At 36.0% G+C, this 25,940-nt stretch overlaps 1 protein-coding gene across 1 annotated transcript; it reads right to left on the bottom strand.

Moving 5' to 3' along the window:
- Positions 1-1,451: 1,451 nt before the first annotated feature.
- Klrh1 (killer cell lectin-like receptor subfamily H, member 1) lies at positions 1,452-15,201 on the bottom strand. Its single transcript, NM_139187.2, is given in 7 exon segments — positions 1,452-1,659; positions 2,962-3,068; positions 6,814-6,965; positions 7,545-7,652; positions 12,467-12,550; positions 12,848-12,944; positions 15,141-15,201. Coding segments are annotated over 7 exon segments (696 nt in total). The 5' UTR covers positions 15,144-15,201; the 3' UTR covers positions 1,452-1,514.
- Positions 15,202-25,940: the final 10,739 nt, after the last annotated feature.

The raw sequence follows: 25,940 nt of genomic DNA on the forward strand, positions 1-25,940 counted from the left end.
AAAGAATTGAATAAGACAGAGGGGTCAAGGGCAACACAAAAGAACCTACAGTCAACTATCCCAGGACCGTGGGGACTCACAGAGACTGAAGCACCAGGTATAAAGCATACCAGGGCTGGACCTTAACTCTGAGAAAAGGAGTGAGTAATGAGGGAAGAAGTTTGCAATGGCGAGACTGTGTGAAAAGGGGGCCTATGATTGGAGTGTAATGTAAATGAAAATATAATGGAAAAAAAGAAATGGCAAATGGTAGTTATACTTAGTTGACTGTTAAACATTATATACATGTATCAAACTACTCATTGCCCCTATCGATGTACAATTAATGTGTTGTTTTATAAATTTCATTTGAACTTAAAATTGTTGAAAAATTTTAAATCGCAAGTCTTTTTGATCAAGCCTGAATTCATACAGACATGCAGAAACTTCTTAAACAAATGCCACAAGTCATGCTTAGCACCACATATTAATAAGAAATTATTCATTTAAATAATAAAAAATAGCTCTTTTGGGAAAATATTTTCTTAACCAAATAAAATGCATTGACAATACATTGATGTTTAAAATGCGAGTAACAGTATTGATGAAATTTTTCGTTTGGAGAATGTTAAAGGCATGACCAATGTGAATGATGTTCATTAAATATCTACTAAAACATAAAATATTGACACAGAAATTATACTGGCAGAATTTTATCATGGAGACATTCCCCATGCTACCCAAAACTGTTTGAAGTTTCACTCAGTCTTGGTCTTATGCAATTATAAAATCTAGAAAAAGCCTAACTATCCATTGCAATAAGAATGGTGCATTTGACACACCTCTTAGTAGCACAATGTTTACAGATGCTTACAAAATATCAATATCTCCCTTACATCTGTTGAGAAACAATCTGCAATGCTTAAATACTGAATAGCAAAACTGAGACTGAGGTCATATACCTGTAATCCCACCACTGAAGGGTCTGGGGTGAGGCGACTGCCACCAATTTCAAGTTACCTTGTTCTATATGAGTTTCAAGATATCTGTAACTATATACTGAAAAAAAAACCTGGACTATACTTTATTCATATGTAACATTTGCTTTACAAGTAGATGTATATCCATATAAAAGCCCAGGAATGCTATCTAAAATTTAGTTGTTTGAGTTTGACAAGAGGAAGGAAACAAGGCAGGCAAAAATAAGTGTTTTTACAGTTCAATTCTGCTTTTTTTGTATTGTAAACAATGTAAATATAATGCTCAAAAATTGAATTAGACTTTCCTAGATGATTATAAGAAATAGATACAAGGTCTTTCAACAAAAGAAAGTAAGTGTTTCATGTTTTTCCATTTACTGATTCTTGCCATTTCAAAATGTACTTCTTGAATTTGTTTCATTTACTATCTAAAAACCCATGCTTTGCCCTTGCTTCAGGAGAATAAGGCTTCAGAAATCATGTAGAGTTTACTGACTTGGATGAATTTTATTTTGCTAATAGCCACTAAGGAATAAAAATAGTAAAAGTGTGATTTTACCAATTCTCTGATGTCAACAGGCAGGTAAAATTCTTTTTACAAATATAGGGGAAAAGTCTACTACATTGAGCATTGTTGAGAAGCTTTGGCTTGATATATCCACATGCTGCATCTGCTAAATGGGTTGTCATGTGAAAATCCCTGTGTCAAAAGAAAGAAAGGAAAAAGAAAAAAAGGAAAAGACAGGTTATTTTAGGAATACTACTCATTAGGCATAAGTTTTATTTTCACAATCTAAAAACATAAATATTTGTTTATTTCCATGGATACTACCACCTTCTGATGATAGCTGCTAGATAATAAGGCCTAGAATGGGGATTTTCTATCCTTTTCCTTAACAGAAACATTAGAGATGGCTCAGAAGTTAAGAGCAATTACTGTTCTTCCAGAGGACCTGTTTCAATTGCCAACACCTACATGGTTTCCCATGGTGATCTGTAACTTCAGTTTTAGAGAATTCAATGCCCTCTTCTGGACTCTTAGTACAATCAGGCATTTACAAGGTGCACAGACAGGTGAAGCTCACATTTGCATTTACAAACGATAATAACATAACAAATAGAAAAATATAAAGGTGCATGGAAAGAAAGTCTTCTTTGTTCACTGTAAAGGAATTTTATTCTAACAATGTGGCTGTTCTGGCAAGGGACCACATCCAAAGACCTTCAAGGTCTGTGTGATTCAACTGCAATGGCACAACTTTAATCTCTCTGGCTGGAATACAGACACACCCTTATCACAGACATTAATCCAAAACAATGAAGGTAAACTTGGTGTGTAAAAAAGTAGTACTGCTTTAAAATTTGTCTACTTGAGGGGCAGACAAAGTGATGAGTCAGAGAGTCTATCATGCCAAAGATATGATAGAATAAGTCAGAGATAAGATATGGCCAACTCACATGAGAGGAGCACAGCAAAGACAGGCTGCTTAAGAGCAGAGAGACAGGGGGCGGGGTGTGTATGTATAGCAGTTTTATATAGACAGGTTGAAGAGAAACACAGGTGAATACAGATCAAGCTAGAGAATAAGAAGGAACCAAAAGGTTGGAACATATAGCCAAAGCCAAAGTCAGTATGAGGCCAGGCACAGTAATTTATTCAGAAGCCAATAGATGCTCAATTGAATTACTCAGCTTGGAATATTAGATTATACAGAGGCTAGAGGCTTTCAAGCCTGGGTCTAGAGATAGTTAGAATAGATAAATAAATGCTTTGGACTCAGCCCTAGCCATATACTTCCATATCTTGGGTATAGCTTTCAGCTCATTCCTTCATCTGAGGAAATAAACATGACATGTACAATTCCTTTAAATTTAGCTGTAATATTGCATAAGATTCTATTTATAGTAGTGAAGTAAAGGTATGATCAAAGTCACAACCTTCTTCCCTGAGGCTATTAGATGTAAATCAACTATTAATTAAGTATATGAAATAATAACTTACAAATCCGAAGAAATTTTTTCATCCTCCTGATGTACCCACAGGAATTGACCTCCTTTTTTACGTAATCCAACCCAATAGCTATAGTTCAATCGTGACTGAATAAAGTTCTGTGAGAAAATTAGAATTTTAGTATTCCTAGTAATCTTGCTAATATCATCTGAGACAATATACATCAGGCTCAAAGTCCAGCTACATTAAATTTAGAATTTCTAAATATCAAAAGACACTTTACAAACTGTTAATAAAAGTCTCCAAAAGTTGATTTGGAGATCCTCGTAGTAATTTAAAGGACAATAAAGAAATATTGTAAGTCAGAACAAAGAAATTTGTTCAATATGAAAAATGGGGAAGACACTCAAGAAAATATTCTTGACATGTTGCAAGCATATATAGGTCAGTAAACAAGACATGCCCATGGCAAATAAGACAGTCAAGTTAAAGTTGTAATGTTATGTTTTCCAATGTATTAACTCAGGTGAGATAGAAATAGTGACAAGAGAAATTTCTTGGTTGTTATGATCAGAGGAATATACTTACTAAAGTTATTGATATCACATTGAAGAGTATTGGGAAATTATTTAAATTTTTTATATACCCTATTATGAAATAATTGTACTTCTATAGTTATGGTAGACAAAGAGAAGACATAAAAAAGTATTGCACAGAAGATAAGTTTGAGAATATTGGTGTAAAAGCAAATTACGATGACTAGATAAATGTTGGCAGAGGTATTGTTTTCCTAATTTGTTCTTGATTGTGTCAATAAAGACAGCAGAAGCTAATTGTTGGGAGAAGGAAAGAGGTGGGGTTTCCAAGTCCCAGGAAGAAGAGGCATGGATGCAGAGGAGAGAGGCTTTTTGTCTAAACTTTGGAGGGAGAGGCATGAATGCCATGTAAGGCCTGGGGACAGCTAGAACCAATGGCAGACTCTACGACCCAGTAGAATTCTGATGCAGGATTGCCAGTAAGTTTAGGGCAATAGATTCTATGCCTCCAGCAATTGTGTTTTCTGGCTAGTTTTAAAATATTAAAACTTTCTAGTGTTTTCCAACCACAGTGATAAGGTGAGCAGAAGAAAAAGGGGGCAGCCAGGGTAGTCGGTGGCTTGGTGGAACTAGCCAAGAGAGGTTGAGGGGATGATCTCAGATCCTGAGTGAGAGCAGCTGCAGTTTGTTATTGGAGCCAAGCCAAGAGCACAGCCCTGGGAAGACGATGGCATGGATATTTTAAAATTACATGCAACAGATAAAGAACAAATAAATTGTATTTGTGTCATATATAGTTTTTTAGTGTGAAACATGAAAACTATAGCAATTTTAAACCAGTTTACATTTGTAATCAGCATATTAACTTGCATTTTCCTTTGTGTAGATCATACTACCTCGCTGAAGATTTTCTATACTGAAATGATGAGTTTCAATGTCATAATCATTTGTATTCCTTTCTCTAAATGATATATATTGTTCACTTCAAATTTTTCTTATACATGACAATATATAGCAATGAATTTTGCTAAAAGTAATATACTTTTATATATTCCTCTCTCTCTTTCTCTCTCATCTCTCTTTTGTTCATGTACACAAACATACACATACAAACAGAGAGAGAGAGAGAGTCCACACAGTTTTCGTTATGCTGATGTATAATTAATGTTTACAAGAGAAAATTTGAATACATAAAAATGCATGGAAATAGTAGAAACATATTAAAGTATACATTTTATATCTCTAAAACCACATAAGTTATATATTCATAAATTTACTCATCTACATACATCTTCTAGGAATAAAAAGTAGATGTAGACTTCACATCAATTGTGTAAGATATTTCCTCCTCTCTAGGCTGCCTAGCACCCCATCTCTTTTCCCTGGGACTTTGATGACAGTGGTGCTGCTGAGTAGGACCCACTCTTTCCTCCTTCCTAGGCCATTCTGTAATATCTTCCTTTTCTTGGACCTTACCACTATATGATCATGAGGTAGTATGTGTTTTCTTCCTGCCAGACTGCTCCAGTGCCTTTTGGTTCCTTTCCAGAAAGCTAAGACTTGTGTAAAGGCATAGCCATCTCCTTTCTCTTCACAGTCAAGACTACCTTCTTTCAACAAGTCCCAATATTGTTGTTTCTGTCTCATATGGACTGTTTCCTCCTCCCTAGCTATCAACAATCCTGCTTGCCTTCATAAGATTCCTGAGAGAACCATACCGCAAGTTCTTCGGGCAATGTGTAGTCTACAAGTTTTCCTCTAAAACCCACAATAAGAAAGGAAAATAAGAATTATATACAGGAACTAGAGAGATGGCTAAGTGGTTAAGAGTCCTTGCTGCTATTTGCAGAGGATCCAAGTTTGATTCCAAGCTCATGCATATAATGGCTCACATCCACCTCTAAGTCCAGGTACATGAAATTTGCTGCCAATGAATGGTCTGACTTGAACCCCATGCCATGAGAGATAGCAAACCCTTGACATTATTAATAATGTTCTGCTATACTTGCAGACAGGAGCCTAACATAACTGTCCTCTGAGAGGCTTCACCCAGCAGCTAATGGAAACAGATGCAAGAGATCCACAGTCAAACATTACGTGAAAATCAGGGACTTTTACTGAAGAAGGGGAGGAAGGATTGAAGAAGCCAGAGAGATCAAGGATACTATAAAGAATCAACTAACCTGGGTCCATAAGCCTCGCAGAGAGGGAACAACTAGCCAGAAAACATGCATGTTTCAGGCCTAGGCCTTATACATGTATGTAACAGATGTGAAGCTTGGTCTTCATGTGGAACATCTAACAGCAGGAGCAGGGGCTATCTCTGACTCTGTTGTCTACCTTTGGGTCACTTTGCCCTAAGTGGGCTGCCTTGTCTAACTCAATAAGAAAAGATGGACATAGTCCTACTGCAATTTGATAGGCAGTTTAATATCCATGGGAGGCCTCCCTTTCTCTGAGAGGGGTGGGAGAGGAGAAAGAGAGAGGAATTGGGAGGGAAGGAGGGAGAGGAAGCTGTAATTAGGATGTAAAGTAAATGAATATATTAACTAAAGAAAAAAGAAAAGGTATAAATGACTGTAGTTGCTATGGCACACCACTCAATATTATAGCAATAATTGCTAAAAATAAATCCAATTGATTAGTTATGTTAATGAGCATGGTGTTCTATGTATCCTCCACAGGATACGAGTAGAAACATTTCTAAAAGTAAACATAACGTTGAAATGTAGTGCCTAACTTGAATAGTTGGAAATAAATGTACAGAATCAACTAGAGTGACCCTTTCTTTTCTAAACATTGGAGCTAATAACAAGTGTTGCAAATGTATGCAAAGAAAAAAAAGTCTTTTCATCCTAAGTTATGAGTAAAATAAAATTTTTTTTCCGGGGAATGATTCTATTTTTTATTTTTTGTCTTTATTTTAAATCCTATTTTTCCTATGTTCAATGACAGAGACATGTTCTACCCTAGAAGTACATGTTTTCCAGTACTGATGGCAAATGAATAGAACTAAAAATTAGTTACCTTTTTATGGGAACACCTATATCATCAAAGCAAGCTTTTCTGAGTTGCTTTTCATTAATGATAAATAATCTGCTCTAGCTAAACTGTGAATGGGCAAAACAAATAAAATGGCTGAGCATTACCCCTTGATGCCAACACCAGGGCTATTTCTTGTGACATAAAAATATTCTTGTGGGTATTTTTAAAAAAATCTGTACGTGTCTCTCTTAAGGTAAGTCTGTACCAACAACATATGCAAGTGATTCTGTTAAGCAGCAAAGAAAGGCAGAGGAACAAAGATGATTATCATAGCACAGCACAGCTGAGCCTACTTCTTTTCAAACACTCATGTGATACACACCTGCTCCTCTCTATTGTCAATCTTAGCAAGATGAGAACCCAGGAGCCTGCAGGATGCCTCACTTTCATCCCATGTCTTTTCCTCTTCTGAAAAGTAGTAACACTTTTCTCCACAGCAAAACCATCTTCCTTGACATTTGTAGCAGCCTTTTCCTTAAAATAAAAGCAACCATTATCCTCATTTCAAGACATTGAATATGAAACATATTTCATTGTTTGCTCTGTATTCAACTCCACAGAGTAATTGCTTTTGCCTAGAATACCTCTTCTGCCAAGTTTTAAGGAAAGAGTATTGTGGATACAGAAATGGTCTCGGACAGATGTGAGGATTTTGTTATGGTTTTAATAAATCTTAACTTCTCAAGGAGAAAGACACCAGCATTATGCATTTCTATCTGCAAGAGGAGACCCATCAAAAGGAGTAATTTAGGTGACAGTAATGTAGTAATGTGAGCTGAAGGGCTCTATGTTAGGTAAATACAGCTACAGTATACACGCCCAGTATAGAACAGTAGAAAATGATCAATAAAACCAAGGTGACAACCAATAGCAATTTCTTCAGTGAAAGATAACATTAACTGTAACAGAAAAAGATGGATTCAATGAAAAGTAAACAAAACTCAAATCCTGCCAAAGTTCAACTAAAAGTTTTAAGGTCACAATTTGAAAGGGGGCAGAAATGTAAATGCCATTAACAGTGTGCCGTCTTTCAGTTCTAGTTCCAATGCATACCTGTTGTAGGTGGTAAAGCTGAAGGATCTACTACTTCCTTTGAGGAGACAGCATTTTTATTTGCATCTTTCTCACATTGAATTTTGAACTTTGATGTGCCCTGAAAAACTAAGTCCATACTATGAGATTAGAAACACAATTGGCAATCTGTAGGTGGGAGGCCTCTCCACTGTAATGGAAATGAAAATGACTTGAGATGAAACAGGGTGTTGGGACCACTCTTGAGAGCACTCTAGAAACTGGTGTTGCTCCTCCGAAGACTGGCTGACACCCCTGGCAAATTTCCAGGGGCCATTCCATATAGAAAGTACGTACTCTAAACACGAAAATCATACCCGCAAGAGTGGGACATGGGTGTCAGTGGACATCATAGGAGCAAACGGACTGTTTTTGTCAGTGTTTCCCCGACGGTGTACACCCACGTCGCTGTCACAGGCTCTGGTTGCCTGTTCGGGTTCCTCTTCAACTGATATCATGTATGGATTAAAGTGAGTTAGATGTCCGATGCTGTCTCTCCACCGGATGTCACACAGACGATCATCTTTCACTCGGTGATGGAGCAGAGCCTATGTCCTACCTGTGTGTGTGTGCTGATGAGCAGCCTACTTATGGTTATGAATTTTCATAAATTTAAGCATGGGAGGAAATATTTACAATTAAAATGCCATGTCATGAATTTTATTGAAAGCCTGCTGCAAACTTTTAAAAATAACATTTTTATGATGGATTGTGTAGTCACATGTTGGAAATAAAGTAACCAAGTGTTATCAAAAAAACAACTAGAGTTAGTGAGGAACTAGAGATACTTTTTAAAATGTTTTTATGTTACTAGTTATTTTGAGTCAAATAAAAACAAACAAAAGTAAGTGTTTGAATTTGTCTTTTCCCAGAATTTTACTGGAAAGGCAGAGTATGTCTTTTTCCACATATGCACAGAAGTACAAGCGCTGTCGCATTTCGCATCCACGTGGATTTCTGATCTGGTGGGTGGTAAATTACGTGGGTGGTAAATTACCTCATCTATTATTACACTATGGATTCTCATTAAATACCTCACAATTTACCAAATTTAAAAAAAAGTAAAAAGTAAAGACCAAACATATACTGGTATGCTACTTGAAATATTTTTTTAGCTGATAATGGTGCCTGTGATCCCAGCACTTATGAGACAGCTGCAGTAGGATTGCTGTTCGTTTGAAGTCATCCTGGTTTTGATAGCTAGTTCCAGGTCAGCCAGAGCTACATAAAAGACCTAGTCTCAAAACCAAGACAAAGATAAATCATTCTTTTTTGGAAATTAAATTGCATATGAGCAATGGCCTTTTATTTTATTAGTCATTTTAAATGTGATATATGTCTCAGAGGTTAAAGGCAGCTCCAGAGTGCTGGCTCCTCTAACAGGTCCTGAGTTCAATTCCCAGCACCCATGTGGTGGCTCACAACCATTTGAACCATCAGTACTGTAGTCCTGTGAGATCCGTGTGTATACAGGAAGATGAAACACTCATAGACATAAAACACATAAATAAATCTTTAATAAAATGAAATAAATTTTTGGAATATAAAAAAAGAAACACAAATGGTGATAACTGACCACTTTGCTACAATTATTTAATTGTGATTATAAATAGTAGATGGGGTTAAAATATAGCAAGAAAAATATAACAGATTTTAAAGTGCTAGAATATAATACAGTTAAACTACCACTATTTATAACTTGCAACATGCTTCGTTTAAAGTATTTATAACATTAATAAAACAAACTTCTACTAAAAATAGTCTATATACTAATTTCATCCTCTATAGTTTATTAGTCCATTTAATGGTTACATGTGTAGTTTAATGGATCTGACTTTACATAAAATGTAAAATGGAATCAAAGAATAGAAATGAAGTCATGCAGCTATTTCTAATGTGCAAAGAAAACCAAAAATCTCTGTTAGAAATCATAATCTTGGTGATTTTGAGGTAGCTCAGTCATTAAGGATTTGTATTACTCTTGTAGACGACCCAATTTTGGTTCCCAGTACTCAAAACAGATTATCTCAGAACTGACTGAGTCTCTGCTTTGTCTTCTCCAAGGCTCTCTCTTGCCTCCTGAGACTGCACTCACTTGCATACATTTCTTAAAATTCCTCTTACTTTGTTATTTTAATTTATATTATCATTATAATATTCATCCACATTGTTACATATTCCTGTAGCTTGTTTCTTGAGTAGTGCAAATATTCCGTTTTCCAAATCTATTCAATAGACCATATAAATCAACATACTTTCAGCACTTGCTTAACCATAGCTAAAATAATAAAAATTTCCATGCTCACTGATTTCTAACCTTAACACATTTTGCCCATTGCAATCTGGTTTGGTTTACAATGTGGTTCTACCGTATCTATACCAGCAACAAGCATTAGTGCTGTTCCTCCTGATCAAAGTCCCATCTGTGTAGACTGTCGGATTACTTCTGCTAGCTTGCGCTGCCTGATACTAGATAGCTGCATTTCCAACTATCTACTAGTCAAATTTTTATGGTTCCTACCATTGATTTTCATTTTGTGTTCATTTTTACTAAGGCTCTTCATCCTGCCCTCTGGTCTTCTAACATCCAGTCATTCCCCTTGGTTTTGAAAATTATTTTCATGATCTGCCTTCCATCTCCTTTTACCATGGTTTCATGCATTTTCTTATTAATGGAACACAATTCAATGCAATTAATATTTCTAATCTAGATATTTATCTTAATCTCATGTGTATTCTGATGCTGTGAACCTCTTGACAACAGCTTCCTATAAAGAAATAACTCAAACCTAAGCTTTGTGGGTATATTCCCTGATGTGCCATATGCCTCTGAATTATATATATTTACATATAAATATAAACACACACACACATATATATGTATAACCTTAGCGTTCTCATATTTTTTCTAGCATTTAAGACAACTTTACCTGTAAAGATACACGAGCCTGAGCCTGACATGAAATTGGATTGCTGATTCCATCTTGTCCCTTCCTCACTTGAACAAGTTCACTCCAATTGCCCTATAGGTCACCCATTCTTCCTGTTTTTCCCTGTAGGACCATGACTTCTATCATGATGCTAACATGGCTAATCATGATCAGTTAATTTGTCTCCTGAAAGAATCTCCTTCATATGCCCACTCATTTCCTGTCTACTGAGCCTGCACTTTCCCAAGGCATTATCAGCCCATGTAACTTGAGTCATGTTCCTCATCACTTATAACCATCGGATGGTTATTTTTATTTCATTTGACGTCCAGAGGAACCCTAAAGTTCCTTGTCCTGGTACAAACAAACCTTAATAAGCAATTTGCATGCCCTAATGTATGTCTAGCTTGCTCTTTCACTACCCTAGAACAATCCACAAGTCTCTAAATATTTTCCTTTTTTCATGCTGCTCACGGAACTTAGGTGGGTCTAATCTATCAGTGCCTTAATTCTTATTTATTTATTACTCTCTTCACCAGGAAGCGTTCTTAACATTGTGATGTTTGTTATGAGCCACTCACATAACATCTCTTCATGCCCTTATAGTTGCACTCATTTCATTTTAAAAACTGATAAACTTTTTCTACACACCACCACACACATGTATATCCAGTAAATTCATACAAAGCTCCTTTTTTCCATTAAATTTCTGTGATATTGGTTTTATACATAAACTAAATTTTCATTAAATGAATAAAACAAATAATTTAAAGCAAAATGTACTTAAACAAACAAGAAAAATATACTGAAAGAAATTATAGAGTACAAATTTTCTAATATGTTAGAGGCATATGTATTGCTGTAGCTCTGTAATCTCAGCATTAGGAGACAAAGGCAGGAAGGAGCATGTGGAGGTAAAATACAACTTTATCCAGGTGTGAAAGCCAAGCTTTTAATCCTAGCACAGGGGGACAGGAGGGCAAGTGGATCTCAGTGAGTTCTAAGCCATACAGGGCCACCAGAAAGGATCCTGTCTTAAACAAAAAAATTAATGAAATAAGCAACTAAACTAAGTGATTAGATATGTATCACAGTTGGTAAATGGTGTTGTGCTCATGGAACAAAGTGGTCAGGTTTACTCTCCCTTGTGGTTCCAGTGGTTCTTCAGGAAGCTAAGAACTTGAAGTGCATATGCATATCATGTTTTATTAAATGGCTTTCTCACTTTCCCTACAGCATACATCCTGCTTAATGGAGTGTTTTGTTAGATATTTGTATGATTTTTAAAATTTAATTTATTTTGTTTTATGTGTGTGAGTGTTTTGCCTGAGTATATGTATGTACACCATGTTCATCCAGTGCCCGTGTATACCTGAAGTTAAATCTTCCTGAAACCAGAGTTATAGATGGTTGTGAGTCACCATGTGGGTACTATGAACTAACCCAGGTCTTGCTAGAGCTGTGTTCTTAATCACTGCAAAAACTGCAAGAACAAATGCTCTTCACCACAGAGCCATCTCTCCAGTCTCTTGTGTGTCTCATCAGTGGCTGAAAGTCAATCTAAAAATGCCCAAGTTATAAGCACATAAGAAAGAACAATCTACCTAATCTAAGAAGCTCACTGAAATTTTACATGTTGAGACTATATAAATTTCATATACATGTGTTTGTCTGTGTGTGTGTGTGTGTGTGTGTGTGTGTGTATTGGTGTGTATGTATGTGTGAATATGTATGTGTATCAACCTGAATCATACTTACTCATTATATTTCTGTGTAATTATAACAGTATACTCATTTACATATCATAAAACCAGTAATATAAGATGCTACTAATATCTTTATCACTATTATCAGTATCACCAATACCCGTAACTGCTAGGATGTCTACAGAATTAACTGTCTACACTGGTTTAGCAGTTATAGTGCTGTTTCTTATCTCATTGTTCCCATAAAATATTTATATATCATACTCACACAGATATCCAAAGACTATGCTTGATATCAGAAGACAAAGACATACTGTTCCCAGGATCACAACACTTATGCGCCATGGATATTCTGCATGAAATCAATAGTCAGAATACATAACAAATAAGAAAACCTTGTAATTAGAGCAGGATGGATGTTTTTCAATGAGGTTTGTGATTTGATCTCCTCTTGTTGGTTATTCACCCATAAATATCTTTTTCAATAAGAGAGACAGACATGTAACATCTAATGTATATGGACATGACTAATATGAGTTCATCTTTTTAGTATTTGATATTATGTGTTCTACACACACACACACACACACACACACACACACACACACACTCACACACACACAAACAGAGTCAGGTAGAAAAATGTTACCTCTCTTTTTCTGAGTTGGCTGGGGTTTGTCCTTACTCTTCAGGGATTATTTCAGCTCTGCATATGTCAGTCTTCCCTCATTCATTTCTGATAGCTGCTACAAGAAGGAGAGCAGCAAACAACTTTACAAGTATATGAATCTAGGTGTCTGTAATTAATATATACTTATTTTTAAATTCTATAAACCAACAGAATTATTTAAAAATCATCTAATAGCTTTAGATAACATATATAATAACTATCACAGACTATTATCTAATTGTGTTGAATTTCATATACTAATATTCATCTTTCCTTCACAATGGTATAATTATTTCAACTAGTAGTGGGAATACTACCATAAAGTAATACAGAGTGCTATGTAAGAAGAAGGATCAGGAAAAAGTGAATTTTTCCAGGAAAATAAATTATTTTTACAAGTTTTGTCTGTGACACTTTACACCAGAAATTCAACACAATAAGTAATGTTCTGTGACAGTTGTTACAAATATTATCTTGAGCTATTAGACAATTTTAAAATAATTATACTGGTTGCTAAAATTTAGAAGTTGATGTACATTAATTATCTCTAGATACTTAGATTCATATATTTTTTGAAAAATCATATCTGGTCACTTAATACCTGCATTAACCCCAATGGCAAAAATAGTAGGCTTTGTATAGTCATTTTTAGCAAAGGCATGCTTATATAAACTTTAGTATTCCATTAAGCCAAAACAGCCTTTCATTTTCTGAGAGTGTTAGTTTTGTAGTCAGTGGACTACATTTTCCCCATTATACAATATGAGAAAGTAAGAAATTATGCCAGTCAAGGCAAAGCAGTCAAGAGAATAGCTCCTACTGTAGTTCTCAAAATAAACACAGTGATGACATACCTTGCTTTGTTGTATAGATGGAAAAACTAAGCTGCAAGGATTGTAAATCATATTCCCCAAATCAATCATCCAATAATCGTCATTCGTTAGTTTGTGTGGATATACATAAATTCCACAATGAGTTTAACTCATCTAAGCAAGTCCAAAAATGTATAGAAAAAGCTAGCTTCCCCAGAAATCATGGGAAGAGTCTGAATCAATAGAAAACCATTTCTTCGGAGTTAATTACTACTACGAAGAAGAACAAAATATATTCTTTCTTCCAAGACAGGAGCAGACATTCAAAGAAAATAGCGATGGACCATGCTAAAATCAGGTTATCAGCGCCAGACGTGTGTGCTTGAAACCCCAGAGCTCTATAGGCAGAGCAACAACGCTTTCAGAAAACAAAATCAATTAAGATAAACAGGGATGTCCCAATCTTGTTAACTCTAATTAATTTATCTACCAAAGCAATAAGATCAACCAAGACACAGATTTTTACCTTAACAAGATTATAGGTTACAAAAAATAGGTGCTGGAATTTTGCTTGGTTGTAGAGAACTTGCTTAGTGTTCGAAAGCTAGGTTTGATGCCCAGATCTGGGGCAAGAAAAACAATGAAAAATTCTTAATCTCATAAGAAGTTATTTCAATGCTTGTTACATTCATATTTTTCATTGCTTGTTCATTTACTTTCCTTTGCAGCTTCTTCTCCTCCAAGCCCCTCCTTCTCAACTACCTGCTCCATCTACCCCTCCACCTCTTTTCCCCAGAATAAGAGAGGCTTCATATGGATATCAACCAGCCTTGGCACATCAAGGAGCAGTAAGATTAGGTTCATCTTCTTCTACTGAGGCTAGAGAAGGCAGACCAGTCACATTTGTATTTTAATACATATCATAAAAGTCATATTTAGAATACCATTTGAATAAATGCAAAATAAATTATTGGTGAAATGTGCGATATTTAGTGATTTAAGCGAACAAAGAATCTTTTCCCCAAACCAAAACTTCTGGTAATTCTGAGGACTAAATAATGTTAATATTTATGAGAAAGCATGATTCCTAAATTATTAAAAACCCATTACTAGCTAGCCTTATGATTCTTCTGGAGTTTGAGGAAATTAGATTCATAGCAAAGGAGATAATGTCTATTTAGAATTTCTACAAAAGTAATAAGTATTTTCCAAAATATCTGACAACTTAAAAATTATTGTCACATTACATGGTGTATAATTTTAAATATGTGCTCATTTCAATCCAATATTATCCTCACCTCTGAGATGAAGTTAACACTGGATATGTGTGCAGGCTCAGTTCAGTTCTCTCTGGCAACAATTTAGAGACGTCCAAACATTATCCCTAATTTCCAATGCATTCCACTTTATCCCTTTGTTTCAGACAGCCTGAGAGAGCACAGTCCCCATCCCACACTCACCATCTCTGATGTTTCCTGGCTCTATTTTTGCTTTTCATCAGCTGGAGCGCAGGGGTGGTCTGGAAGGTAGCTGAGACCTATAATGAGCTAGCTCTGCTAGCCTTTTACCTGCACAGTGACATTGGGAGGGGCCTATTGATAGGTATTAATGCCTCTGGTAACAATAGTAGAGGACAGACTATGGTGTCATTCTGCATTCCTATATCAAAAGTTTCACTGAAATCAGGATTACATTTTCCAATTTGTTTTCAATTAAGAGTAAGAAACAAAACCTGTTTCAGGAAACATTTGTTTCCTGAACCCTAGATGTTAATGAATATGAGGAAGGTATAATCTCAGAATTTAGTGAATATGCCAACTAATGCTAGCTAAGTTTTATAAATGATCAAAAGTAAAAAGAGAAGTATGTGCTTATTATATATTCTGTCTGAATTAATTTCTGCATTTTTATAGAATTGAAAAAATCTTCAGCAGCTTTTCATTGAAGTAAAAGCAGAAACATCAGAGTGTATACGTTCTAGCCAGTAATTTCAACCACCCTGAGCAAGTCCAGACGATCTAACTAATTATAATAAATAGCAATGCAGACAATACTGGGCCAGCAGGGAATACTAACTAACTCAGATAAAATGCTTTAGAAATTTCTAGCTTTTTTGAAGGTAGACTCACTTTTGACTTAATTTGTTTTTTTTCTCCCCTATATAAGGATTGAGGTATTCTTTCTAGTAGTCATTTTTCAACATAAGTAATAACAATATGCAAGCATTGTAGAACTCTGCAGGCAGGCTATCTTAACGCCAGGTACAGGTCATGAGACACCCTCATGAGCCGTGCTCTGAGCTCAGAGGGATTGTTGAATGATGCCCAGCTCAGGCGCTATCGACCAGTCTGGGCCATTGAACAAATGGACATTTAACAGCATACTTTTTATTAGAATTATTTCTGTATTTGCATGTGTCTGTGTCTGTGCATTAGCATGTATGTGTGCATGTGCATGTCCGTGAGAATGTATGCTACATGCATATACCTACCCAGGGAGGCCAGACGAGAACAGTGACCCTTGAGCTGGGGTTATGAAAGGTTTTGAGCCATTTGACTTGGTTCCTAAGAACCAGACGTAGCTTCTGCAAAAAACACCAAGCCATCTTATCACTTCTCCAGCCCCCTAACAGCAAATAGAAAATTGGCTTTAAATTTATCATGTAAACAATTGCAGCAATGCATTGCCCCTGTGTTTTTAAAATTACCTACTCTTACATTTATAATTTTTAGTATTATCAAATCATCAGATACATAGACTATTGGACATGATAAATAAATTATATGTGTAAATTATATGCACGTAAATTACATATGAACACCTTAAAATGTATGGCAAACAGCAAATGAGAGAAATTATATTTTATTTCCTGCTGTTGTAATAATAAACTACCAGTTTTATTAAATTAAAATAAATGTATTCTAAGACATCTTAGAAATTATGGAGCTGAGCATTTGACTAGTAATATTTACTGTAAGTGAGAACACAATACTATTGTCAGAGTATATATTGATTATAAACACATGTACTCTAAAACAATTTCCTGTCCTCAAAACACATAGAAACACACACAGGCACACACACTCACGCACAGAGACACATTCACGCAGTCACACACTCACACACACATTCACACAACACTTATACCCCAAATATGAGTGTATTTCAGTGTCTCTTAGAATGCTTCCATTACTAAACTTTCCTTTACATTAACTTTCTTCCTTTAAAGACAGTTGTATTTAACTGTTATACATCCAACTAGCCCAATCAATTTTAAAAGTGCAAATGAAATTGGAGGCCATAATGGTAAAGGTTGCTATGTCATCTTCCAGATGAAACCTATGCATAGATAAATAAATAGAAGGTGAATGACAAAATAATGAAGATGTAGAGACGTATGATAGATTTTGTAACCAGAACATGGAATAATGACAGCTAAACCAATGTGAATCTCTAGTGTGATTGGCAGAGCCAAGGCAAATACTAGCTATAAGAGTAAGACTCAGCCCAAGCATTTCTCAAAGAGGCAGCTTAAAACTTCCAGATGTTAAGACTCAGGCAATTCTCAAGCATTTTAGTTCAACATGAACCAGAACAGTAATTTGGGACGCTGAACTGCCCATAAAGCTGACTTTTAAATTAATACCAGCAAAGATAATTAGCTGTGCCTTCCTGGCCCCCAGCAAACAAAAACTACAGGGGTACTTGTGGTAACAAATGTGGTTGGCTACACAGAATAGCCTTCAACTGGAAACTGCGTCAAACCATGATGATGGAAAGTGGTTGTTTATTTCTCCGTCGGCCCAAGGAAGTGAGGGGTCAGTTTTCACACGCATGACTCACATGATCCTGGGCAGAAGAGTTTCCATGCTCACCTCAGTAAAATCCCCAGAAGAATAAGACTTCGGTACCCAGCTCCTTGTGACTTCTGATGTATTAGACAAATCTCCAAACTCCCTGAGTTTGTTTCCAGGGAAGTTCAACAACAGAGTGAAGACCCACCGGGAGTGTGGGCATCACTATTCCCTCATTTGAGATTCTGCACTGAATGAAAAGGAAAAAGAGAGCTGAGTCCCAGTTTTCATCTTCATGGTTCCCGACTGTGTGTGTGCAATGTAACCAGCCACCTTTCTCTTCTGTCATCAGGTCTTCCCTTTTTACCTCCTCAATCTGGGAGCCAGGATATATCCTAAACTGAGCCAGGATAAATCATACTCGCTGAAGTTGCTCCCTCAGATCTTTTGTCACAGTCACGAGAAAAGTAACTAGTACAGTTGTTATCCAACATTTTCTGACATTTGCAAACTTTAAATTCTGAAATTCACCAGTACGAATTTATTAGACTAAAAGATAAAATCCTAAGATCCAATTTTTTTTCAAAATGAAGAAAATACATTACCAAAACAATGAATAGGTAATTTCTCCCACATTTTTAATGTTTAAAAGCTACATGCTTATGATATGGTTCTGTCTAAACCTTAAATGGACATAATAGTACTTCCTTCATCATCATCATTGTCATAGTCATAGTCATCATCATCATGTCTCTCTTTTATGTCATATAAATATGTACATATGGATATACATCTACAGTTACAGTGATATAATTTTAGCAGAATTTAGATACTTTTGGGTTTAGGTTGTTCTAACAAAATGATAAATTTGGATTAAATTATTTTACAGATACTTGAAGATTTAAAACAAAGTTTTATATACATATGTGGTGCATTATGATGATATTAACTCCTAATTTATCCCTCCATTTCCTCCCAGCCTATACCCCATCACTTGCCCAACTCCATGTCTTATTTTTGTCTTTTTAAAACATAAACCTGCAAATCTATGCCACCTTACATACTTAATAGGCTCTGATCTATTCTAAAGTCTCCTGAATTTTCTAAGGAGTATTTTCTTGCCCAGAATTAATAGGCCCATTGGCCCATTGGACTGGGTTTGAAAGGAGGAGAAATTGATGTACTCGTTTTTTTTTTTTTTTTTTTTTTTTTTTTTGCCAGAAAACAGTTGCTAACCAGTCATCTTGTAATAGTCTAGTTGTTCAGAAAGTCAAGTTTCTACTCAGGTCCAGACATTGTTCTCAGATAGTAGTACTCTTTTGACAATGGGAATAAAAGAAACATAACAGAACAGCGTGAAAGGAACTAAGGAAGGCCTAGAGTTTTTTAAGTGCATTTGTGGTTCCTGGAACTTACATGGTGAATTAACTATCTGTAACTACAGCTCCAGGTGTCCAGCACTGTTTTCTTGCCTCTGAGGAGAGGAGGCACACAGGTGGTACACATAACGACATGCTGAAAAAGTATTGATATTCATGAAATAAAAATAAGTGAATCTCTTTTAAAAGGAACTTTTTTCATTCCCTCCTTCATTCACACCATGAACTCATTTTGTCACAGTTCAAGTTTTTCCTGAGGATTGGGGTTGACCAGGGATGGTGAGTGTTACTCCTCTGAGGAGTAGCCTAGACAGGATCTAAGTGTACAGATCTCTAAACCGGAAGATTCATAGTTTCTGTAGTTGGTATTTCTCTTCCCTACATTATGAAAAGGTTTAGCAATTCTGAATAAGGAGGCTGTTAGGGACTCTGCAATCAAATCGGAATAAGAATAGACTAATGGCTTTAACAATAAGGAAACTGTGCTTATATATAAAATTTGCAAAAATTAACCATAATAAAGGTATTATTTTGAGCTGGTGTTTTGTTACATGCCTTTAATGCTAGCACTAGGGAGGCAGAGGCAGTTTGGTCTCCACACTAATTTTCAGGACAGTCAGAGCTACATAGAAATACCCATCTAAAAAATTATATATGACTGAACGTAAACTATAGTCATAAAGGTAGAGTTATAGAGATAGCATATGTGCTGAAATATGGGAGCAAAGAAGAAAAGTATAGCCCTTTGTAAGAAGTCTATAGAACCCTTCACCTAGACTATAATATGAATAAATAAAATCCAGGTATAAACTGAATTAAGCCATATGTAGAGCTATCTGTCCAATAGGGTGTCTTCTGTGACTCATTCTTCACTGGGTACTTGGGATGTGTCTGATCTGGATTCAGAGATGAAATAAATGTGTAATACATACTAAACGTGAAGATTTGATTCAAAAAGGTGTGTGAATTATTTAAACAATCATTTACAAGTGATTGTATATTGAACTAATAGTATTTTAGTATTTGGAATAATGTACAGTATTAATTTTTAAAGGAAAGTAAGGGTACTTTTAAAAAGAAATGAGAGCACCAGTGGAAGGGGAAGCCCTGGGTCCTGCTAAGACTGAACCCCCAGTGAACTAGTCTATGGGGGGAGTGCGGCAATGGGGGGAGGGTTGGGAGGGGAACACCCATAAGGAAGGGGAGGGGGGAGGGGGATGTTTGCCCGGAAACCGGGAAAGGGAATAACACTCGAAATGTATATAAGAAATACTCAAGTTAATAAAAAAAAAGAAAGAAATGAGACAATTATACCCTGCTGTCAAACTCCTCTATATCATGATGTAGTCTTTAGTGTGGTAGCACCAACAATTTCACAGATAGTGGCCAACACCTATCAAGAGTGGTAAGTTTCCTATAAACAAAATACCCACTTATCCTGAGTTGGTTTTGGCATCTATCTAATAGCAATGCTATTCATTATGTAGTTTCGTTTTTAATCTATGCTCTTCTGTGATTCACAACTTATCAGATAACTGTTGTTTGAGAGCTTGCAAACCCTTTCCTGTAATTGACACATTCTTCAGGGCAGGGTCTCATTGTCTGCTGGGTGAATTTCTGGAAGGATTCTAAGAATTATCCACTCTGTTCTTTTGACAATGTCAAGACTCTACTAAATCCAGGTGTTTTATAGAAATTCCATTCCTTCAAGAAGGGCAAGATGGTTCAGCCTGAAGCAGTGGTTCTCAACCCGTGGGTTATGACCTCTTTAAGGGTCACAAATTGGATATATTGCATATTGGATATTATTTTGATATTCATAGCAGTAGTAAAATTAAAGTAATGAAGTAGCAATTCTGTAATTTTATTGTTGGGAGTTACCACATTATTGTTGGAAGGTACAGCATTAGGAATTTTGAGAACCATTGGCCTAAAGATTTGATGTTGATGCCTGGACTCCAATTGCCATAGGGAAACTGGCTATTTTTATTAATTAACTAATTAATTAATTAATTAATTAACATCCCAAATGCTGCCATACCTGTTGACTCTCAAAGAGTTCCTCTTCCCATCTCTCCACCTATTCACCTCTGAGAAGGTATTCCCCCTCGATATTGTCCCAACCCTCGAACATCAGGTCTCTGCAGGATTAGGCATGTCTATTCCCACTGAGGCAGGACAAGGCAGTCCTCTGCTACATATGTGTTGGGGGTGAGCAGTGGGGAGGCTGAGACCAGCCAATGTGTGCTCTATGGTTGACAGCTCAGTCTTTGGGAGGTCCCAGAGGTTCAGTTTAGTTGACACTGTTGGTCTTCTTGTGGGATGGCCATCTCTTTCAGAGCTTTCGATCCTTTCCCTAACTCTTCCATTAAGGTTCCCAATCTCTGACTAATATTTGCTGAGGGTATCTTTATCTATCTCAGTCAGCTTCTGGGTAGAACCTCTGAAGAAGACAGCTATGTTAGGCTCCTGTCTGCAAACACAACATAGAAAGAAATTGAAAATACCTTAGAAGATGGAAAAATCTCCCATGCTCATGGATTGGTAGAATTAACATAGTGAAAATGACCATCTTACCAAAAGCAATCTACAGATTCAATGCAATTCCAATTGAAATTCCACCACAAGTTTTTACAGACCATATAAAAGCAAGTCTCAACTTCCTATAGAAAAACAAAACAAAACAAAAATCTAGGTTAGCCAAAACAGGCCTGAACAACTAAAGAACTTCTAGAGGAATCCCCATCCCTGACCTCAAGCTGAATTACAGAGCAATAATGATTAAAAAAACCACAAAAACTAAATGGTATTGTTATAGAAATAGACAGGTTGATGAATGGAATAGAATTGAAGACCCAGAAATAAATCCACACACCTATGAACACTTGATTTTTGACAAAGAGGCAAAAACTACACAATGGGAAAATGAACGCCTCCTCAACAAATGGTGCTGGTCTAACTGGCTGACTAATTGCCTACACTCTGTCTTATTTGGGTTCATAATGACTATAGAGATACGCAAAGCTTAGAATGAAACCCAGCAACAATTGGGAAGCTGCTTTCTCAAAGTATATTCAATAGGGGAAATATGATATACTGTTAAATAATTGACAGTTTCTGGACCATTTACGGCTAGTCCACGCCATCTGCTACCATGACAAGAATTGAAGGGACATTTTAGAACATTGTACACAATGATTATATAAAAATAAGATATAAAAACAAAGCACATATTTTATGAGAGGCTAGCCCAACAGAAAAAAGGAAGTGTCTGGAGGACTTAAGACGTTTGTACTAAACCACACAGGAAGCCACAGACTCAGGAACTTATGCTGTTGTAGACTACACACCCAGGAACTTTTGACACAAGGGTCAAGATGACCCTTATGATAATGTCTCTTTCTTTCTTTTCAACTATACACTAGTAAAGGTTTATAATTTGAGAAGTGGTATATAATATATGCATACTATTTATTCACATCTTGCATAAAATCCTTGAAATGATTCAATTTTGTATTCTTGTGTGTAGATTCCCACAAATGTTCACTATGAAATTCATGAAAGAATGTGATATTGCACTAAAGTGTCTGATTATTGAAAATACAGTGATTTTTTTTGAAGAGGGGTGGAGGGACAGCTTCACAGTTTTCTTTCTTTCTTTTTTTCTTTTTTCTGTTGTTGCTATGACATGATACCATGACCAGAGGAAAATAGAAAAGAGAGCATTTAAATTGAGAATTCATGCTTTCTGAGGGTTAGAGTTTATGATATGCATGGCAGGGTGCATGGCAGCAGGCATCGGGCTAAAGAAATAACTGAGAACTTACATCTGATCCACTAGCACGAGACAAAAAAAGCTAATTGGATATAGTGTGGGCTTTTGAAAGCTTAAAGTCCACCTCCACTGATCTACTTCCTTCAACAAAGCCACACCTAATTCTTCCCAAACAGTTCCAGCCCCTAGGGACCAAGCAGTCAAATACCTGAGTCTTTAGAGTCATCCACATCCAATTAACCACAGCAGTTATGAGCACTGGCTACTATTTCAGAGGACCTGGGCTGGGTTACCAGCACCCACATGACAGATCATAGCTCCAGTTTTAGGGGTCTGACACCCTGTTATGGCCTCTACAGTCAGTGAGCACATGGAATACACAAACACTTATGATGACAAAATATCTCTACACATAAAATTAATTAACTAATTTAAAATATTTAGTGCCTAGGTTTTAGAGTTGAGTATTCTAACTCTTCAGTATTCAGGGATTCTTCAGTATTTTTAAAATCTTTTCTCACAAGTGCTTTACTTTATATTCTGTATTATGTGAGTTAGCAATCAGATTATCTGATTTACTAAAACAAAAAGGCTGATTTTTTTTTAAACATTGTCAGCATTTCAGGTATTAGCCTTCATGGTGTTCTTCACATCTCATACTCTGAAAATTGAGTCAAGCCAATCGACTCATGGTCCAAACAATCTGAGGGAGGGCTGGATTGTTTTTTTGTTTTTTTTCTTTATGTTCTTGTTTTCCTATCAGAACGTAAGAGTCTCACATTGCTTTGTAACCTTTTGTCTTAATTAGCATTGTATCAGAAGCATTTCTTAAAGCATTTACTACTTATTTTAAATTTTTATCCTTATCAATTATGTAAGCTTATCAAATATTTTATGCTAGTTTAGTTGGCTGGGTTTTAAATGTTTTATTTTTCTTTCACTACTGTTGTTATTGCTATTATTGTTGTTTTGAGGTTGGCTTTTGTTTATTTCTTTGATTGCTTGGTTGCTTGTTTTTCAGCACAGGGTTTTTCTGTGTGTCCTTGAAACTTGCTTTGTAGAATAGGCTGGCTTCAAACTTAAGAATCTGTATGTCTCTGCCTCCGAAATACAAGGATAAAAAAAATGTGTTATATTACACCTGACTTGATTTTGGATTTTTGAGATAGAATCTCATTCTGTAGCGCAAGTGTGTCTCAAACTCATATTAATCCTCCTGCCTCAGTTTCCCAAGTGCAGGGATTATGGGCATAAATGCTGTGATTGAGTCTATCAAATATTCAACCTGTATAGTTGGGCACAGGCTTTATCTGCTATTTAGCAATAAAACAGACATTAGGCGCAAAGTGTGAGCATTTTGTCATACATGTTATATTCGAAAATGTGTTTCATGGAGAACCATACTTATTTAAAGTTCCAATATATTTTGGCAAGTTTATACGCACCTGGGACTATATTTATTATTTCTCACCAAGATACTTGCTTCCAAATTTCTGAGGTTTGAGTTTAATGTGGATTTTTGACTACACCCTCTGGTGGCCACTGTACAAAACTCATAAAATCTATTGATCTCTTGAACAAATTTAACCTAACCATGACAAATAGTACAGATATCAATGCTTCAAAAGACATACTTCTTATTTGAATTTAAAAATTTGAAAAGCCATTTCAAACAAAGTTACAAACTGTGTCACATGGTGATCATGAAGTCATCTATTCTATCTGGATTCCTGAAGCACTCTTGAGGTACTCAGTGACTTTCCAGTTTATTAAGGATATCTGTAAGTGAATGTATCATTAAACGTCTTGATCAAAGAGTGGTATGTAAGGTTTTCAGCTTTTCTTATTTTCTCTCTCTTGTCCTCTTCCTCTTTTTCTCTCTCTTCCTCTTTCTTCACACTCATCTCTTTCTCCTTTGGCCTCATCTACTTCTTTTCCCCATATAAAACAAACTGCCCTGAAGCATATGGATCTATGGAGCACAGGATTCTGACTCTAACCAATGGCCAGAGTGCTCTGAGAGTAGCCCAGAGACATGAGCTGGGCTAGATGTAGATCTTCCCTAGCCGGGCTAGAGTGCATATTCCCTAACTGTGCCTTCTGATGTCATCACACAGACCCATAGTGTACCCTGCAAAGATCTTTGTTCAGGTGTAATTTCTGTTCTTGGGGATTTTTAGTTAGGTTGAAGAATGCCTTGCTGTAAATATCAATAAGAAGACTCATCTATGTCTTAGAATTATTGGCAGGTAGCACCATATCTGGAACAGGAGTAATTAAAGTCAGTGGATATTGGATAATAGTCCAAATAGATAAATGATAATAAAAATAAAAGTATTTCTTTAAAAAACAACAACTTTTATGTAGGTCACACATTTATGGAGATGGAACATTGCATAGTGGTTGAGTGACAAGGAAAGTTGTCACTGGAAAGGTTAGTTTTCATACTACCTGTGGCGGCCCGTGACCAAATTTCTGCACTCAGGAGAGAGTGGCAGAAGATCAAGAGTTTTAGGCCAACCTGGGCTGTATAGCAAAATCCTGTCTCAAAAAACCAAAAACACAAAGCAAAGCAAAAACTTTCTTATAAACATGTATCATGCATGTACACTCACATATTTGGATGTAAGTCCAACTTCCACCAATTATTTAGCAATAAATGGGCACTGTGGTGAATTTTAACATTTTATCAAACACTAAAGTAGATGTGATTCCAGTTTACCCTAAATCAAACTTCTAAGTTTCATTCAATGAAAGTACATTTTTTATTTTCTTAAATATTTTAATTAATGTCTATAACTATGTTAGTAAAAATAATTATAAGTAAGTCTTTTCATATACAAGGTGTTTTGAAACTTCCCATGGCCATAAAAGGCAGGACTGTACCTTTCAGAATGTCTACCAGTTGGCTGGCTGTTAGTATAGGAGACATCCATGGGTGGCAAAAGCAGTGTCAAATAAAGTGCCTAATAAAAGCTGTTCTTCCATAGATTTTCTTCTCCACCCTAATAATTTCTCTGAGGGGCCTTCTTAACTAAAACTTGCAATAATATTCTTTGCCCTTTATTGTCTTCAGGTTTAAGCAATGCTATATGTTGTTGATACATGGAAAACACTTTGCATTCAAAGGGACATAATTTTAAGGTGCTGTCCCATCAAAAATATTCTCCTTCTTCTGTGGGTAGAAAAAATGTAAAACTAACAGGTCAGTGTATATAAAAGCAGACATGTAAGGATGAGGCCAGAGGTCTGCAGCTTTGATGACCTGAGAGTACTATTAATTCTTCAATGATAAATAGCAAATACTGACTT

Source organism: Rattus norvegicus, chromosome 4, assembly GCF_036323735.1.
Source record: "Rattus norvegicus strain BN/NHsdMcwi chromosome 4, GRCr8, whole genome shotgun sequence".
NCBI lineage: Eukaryota > Metazoa > Chordata > Mammalia > Rodentia > Muridae > Rattus > Rattus norvegicus.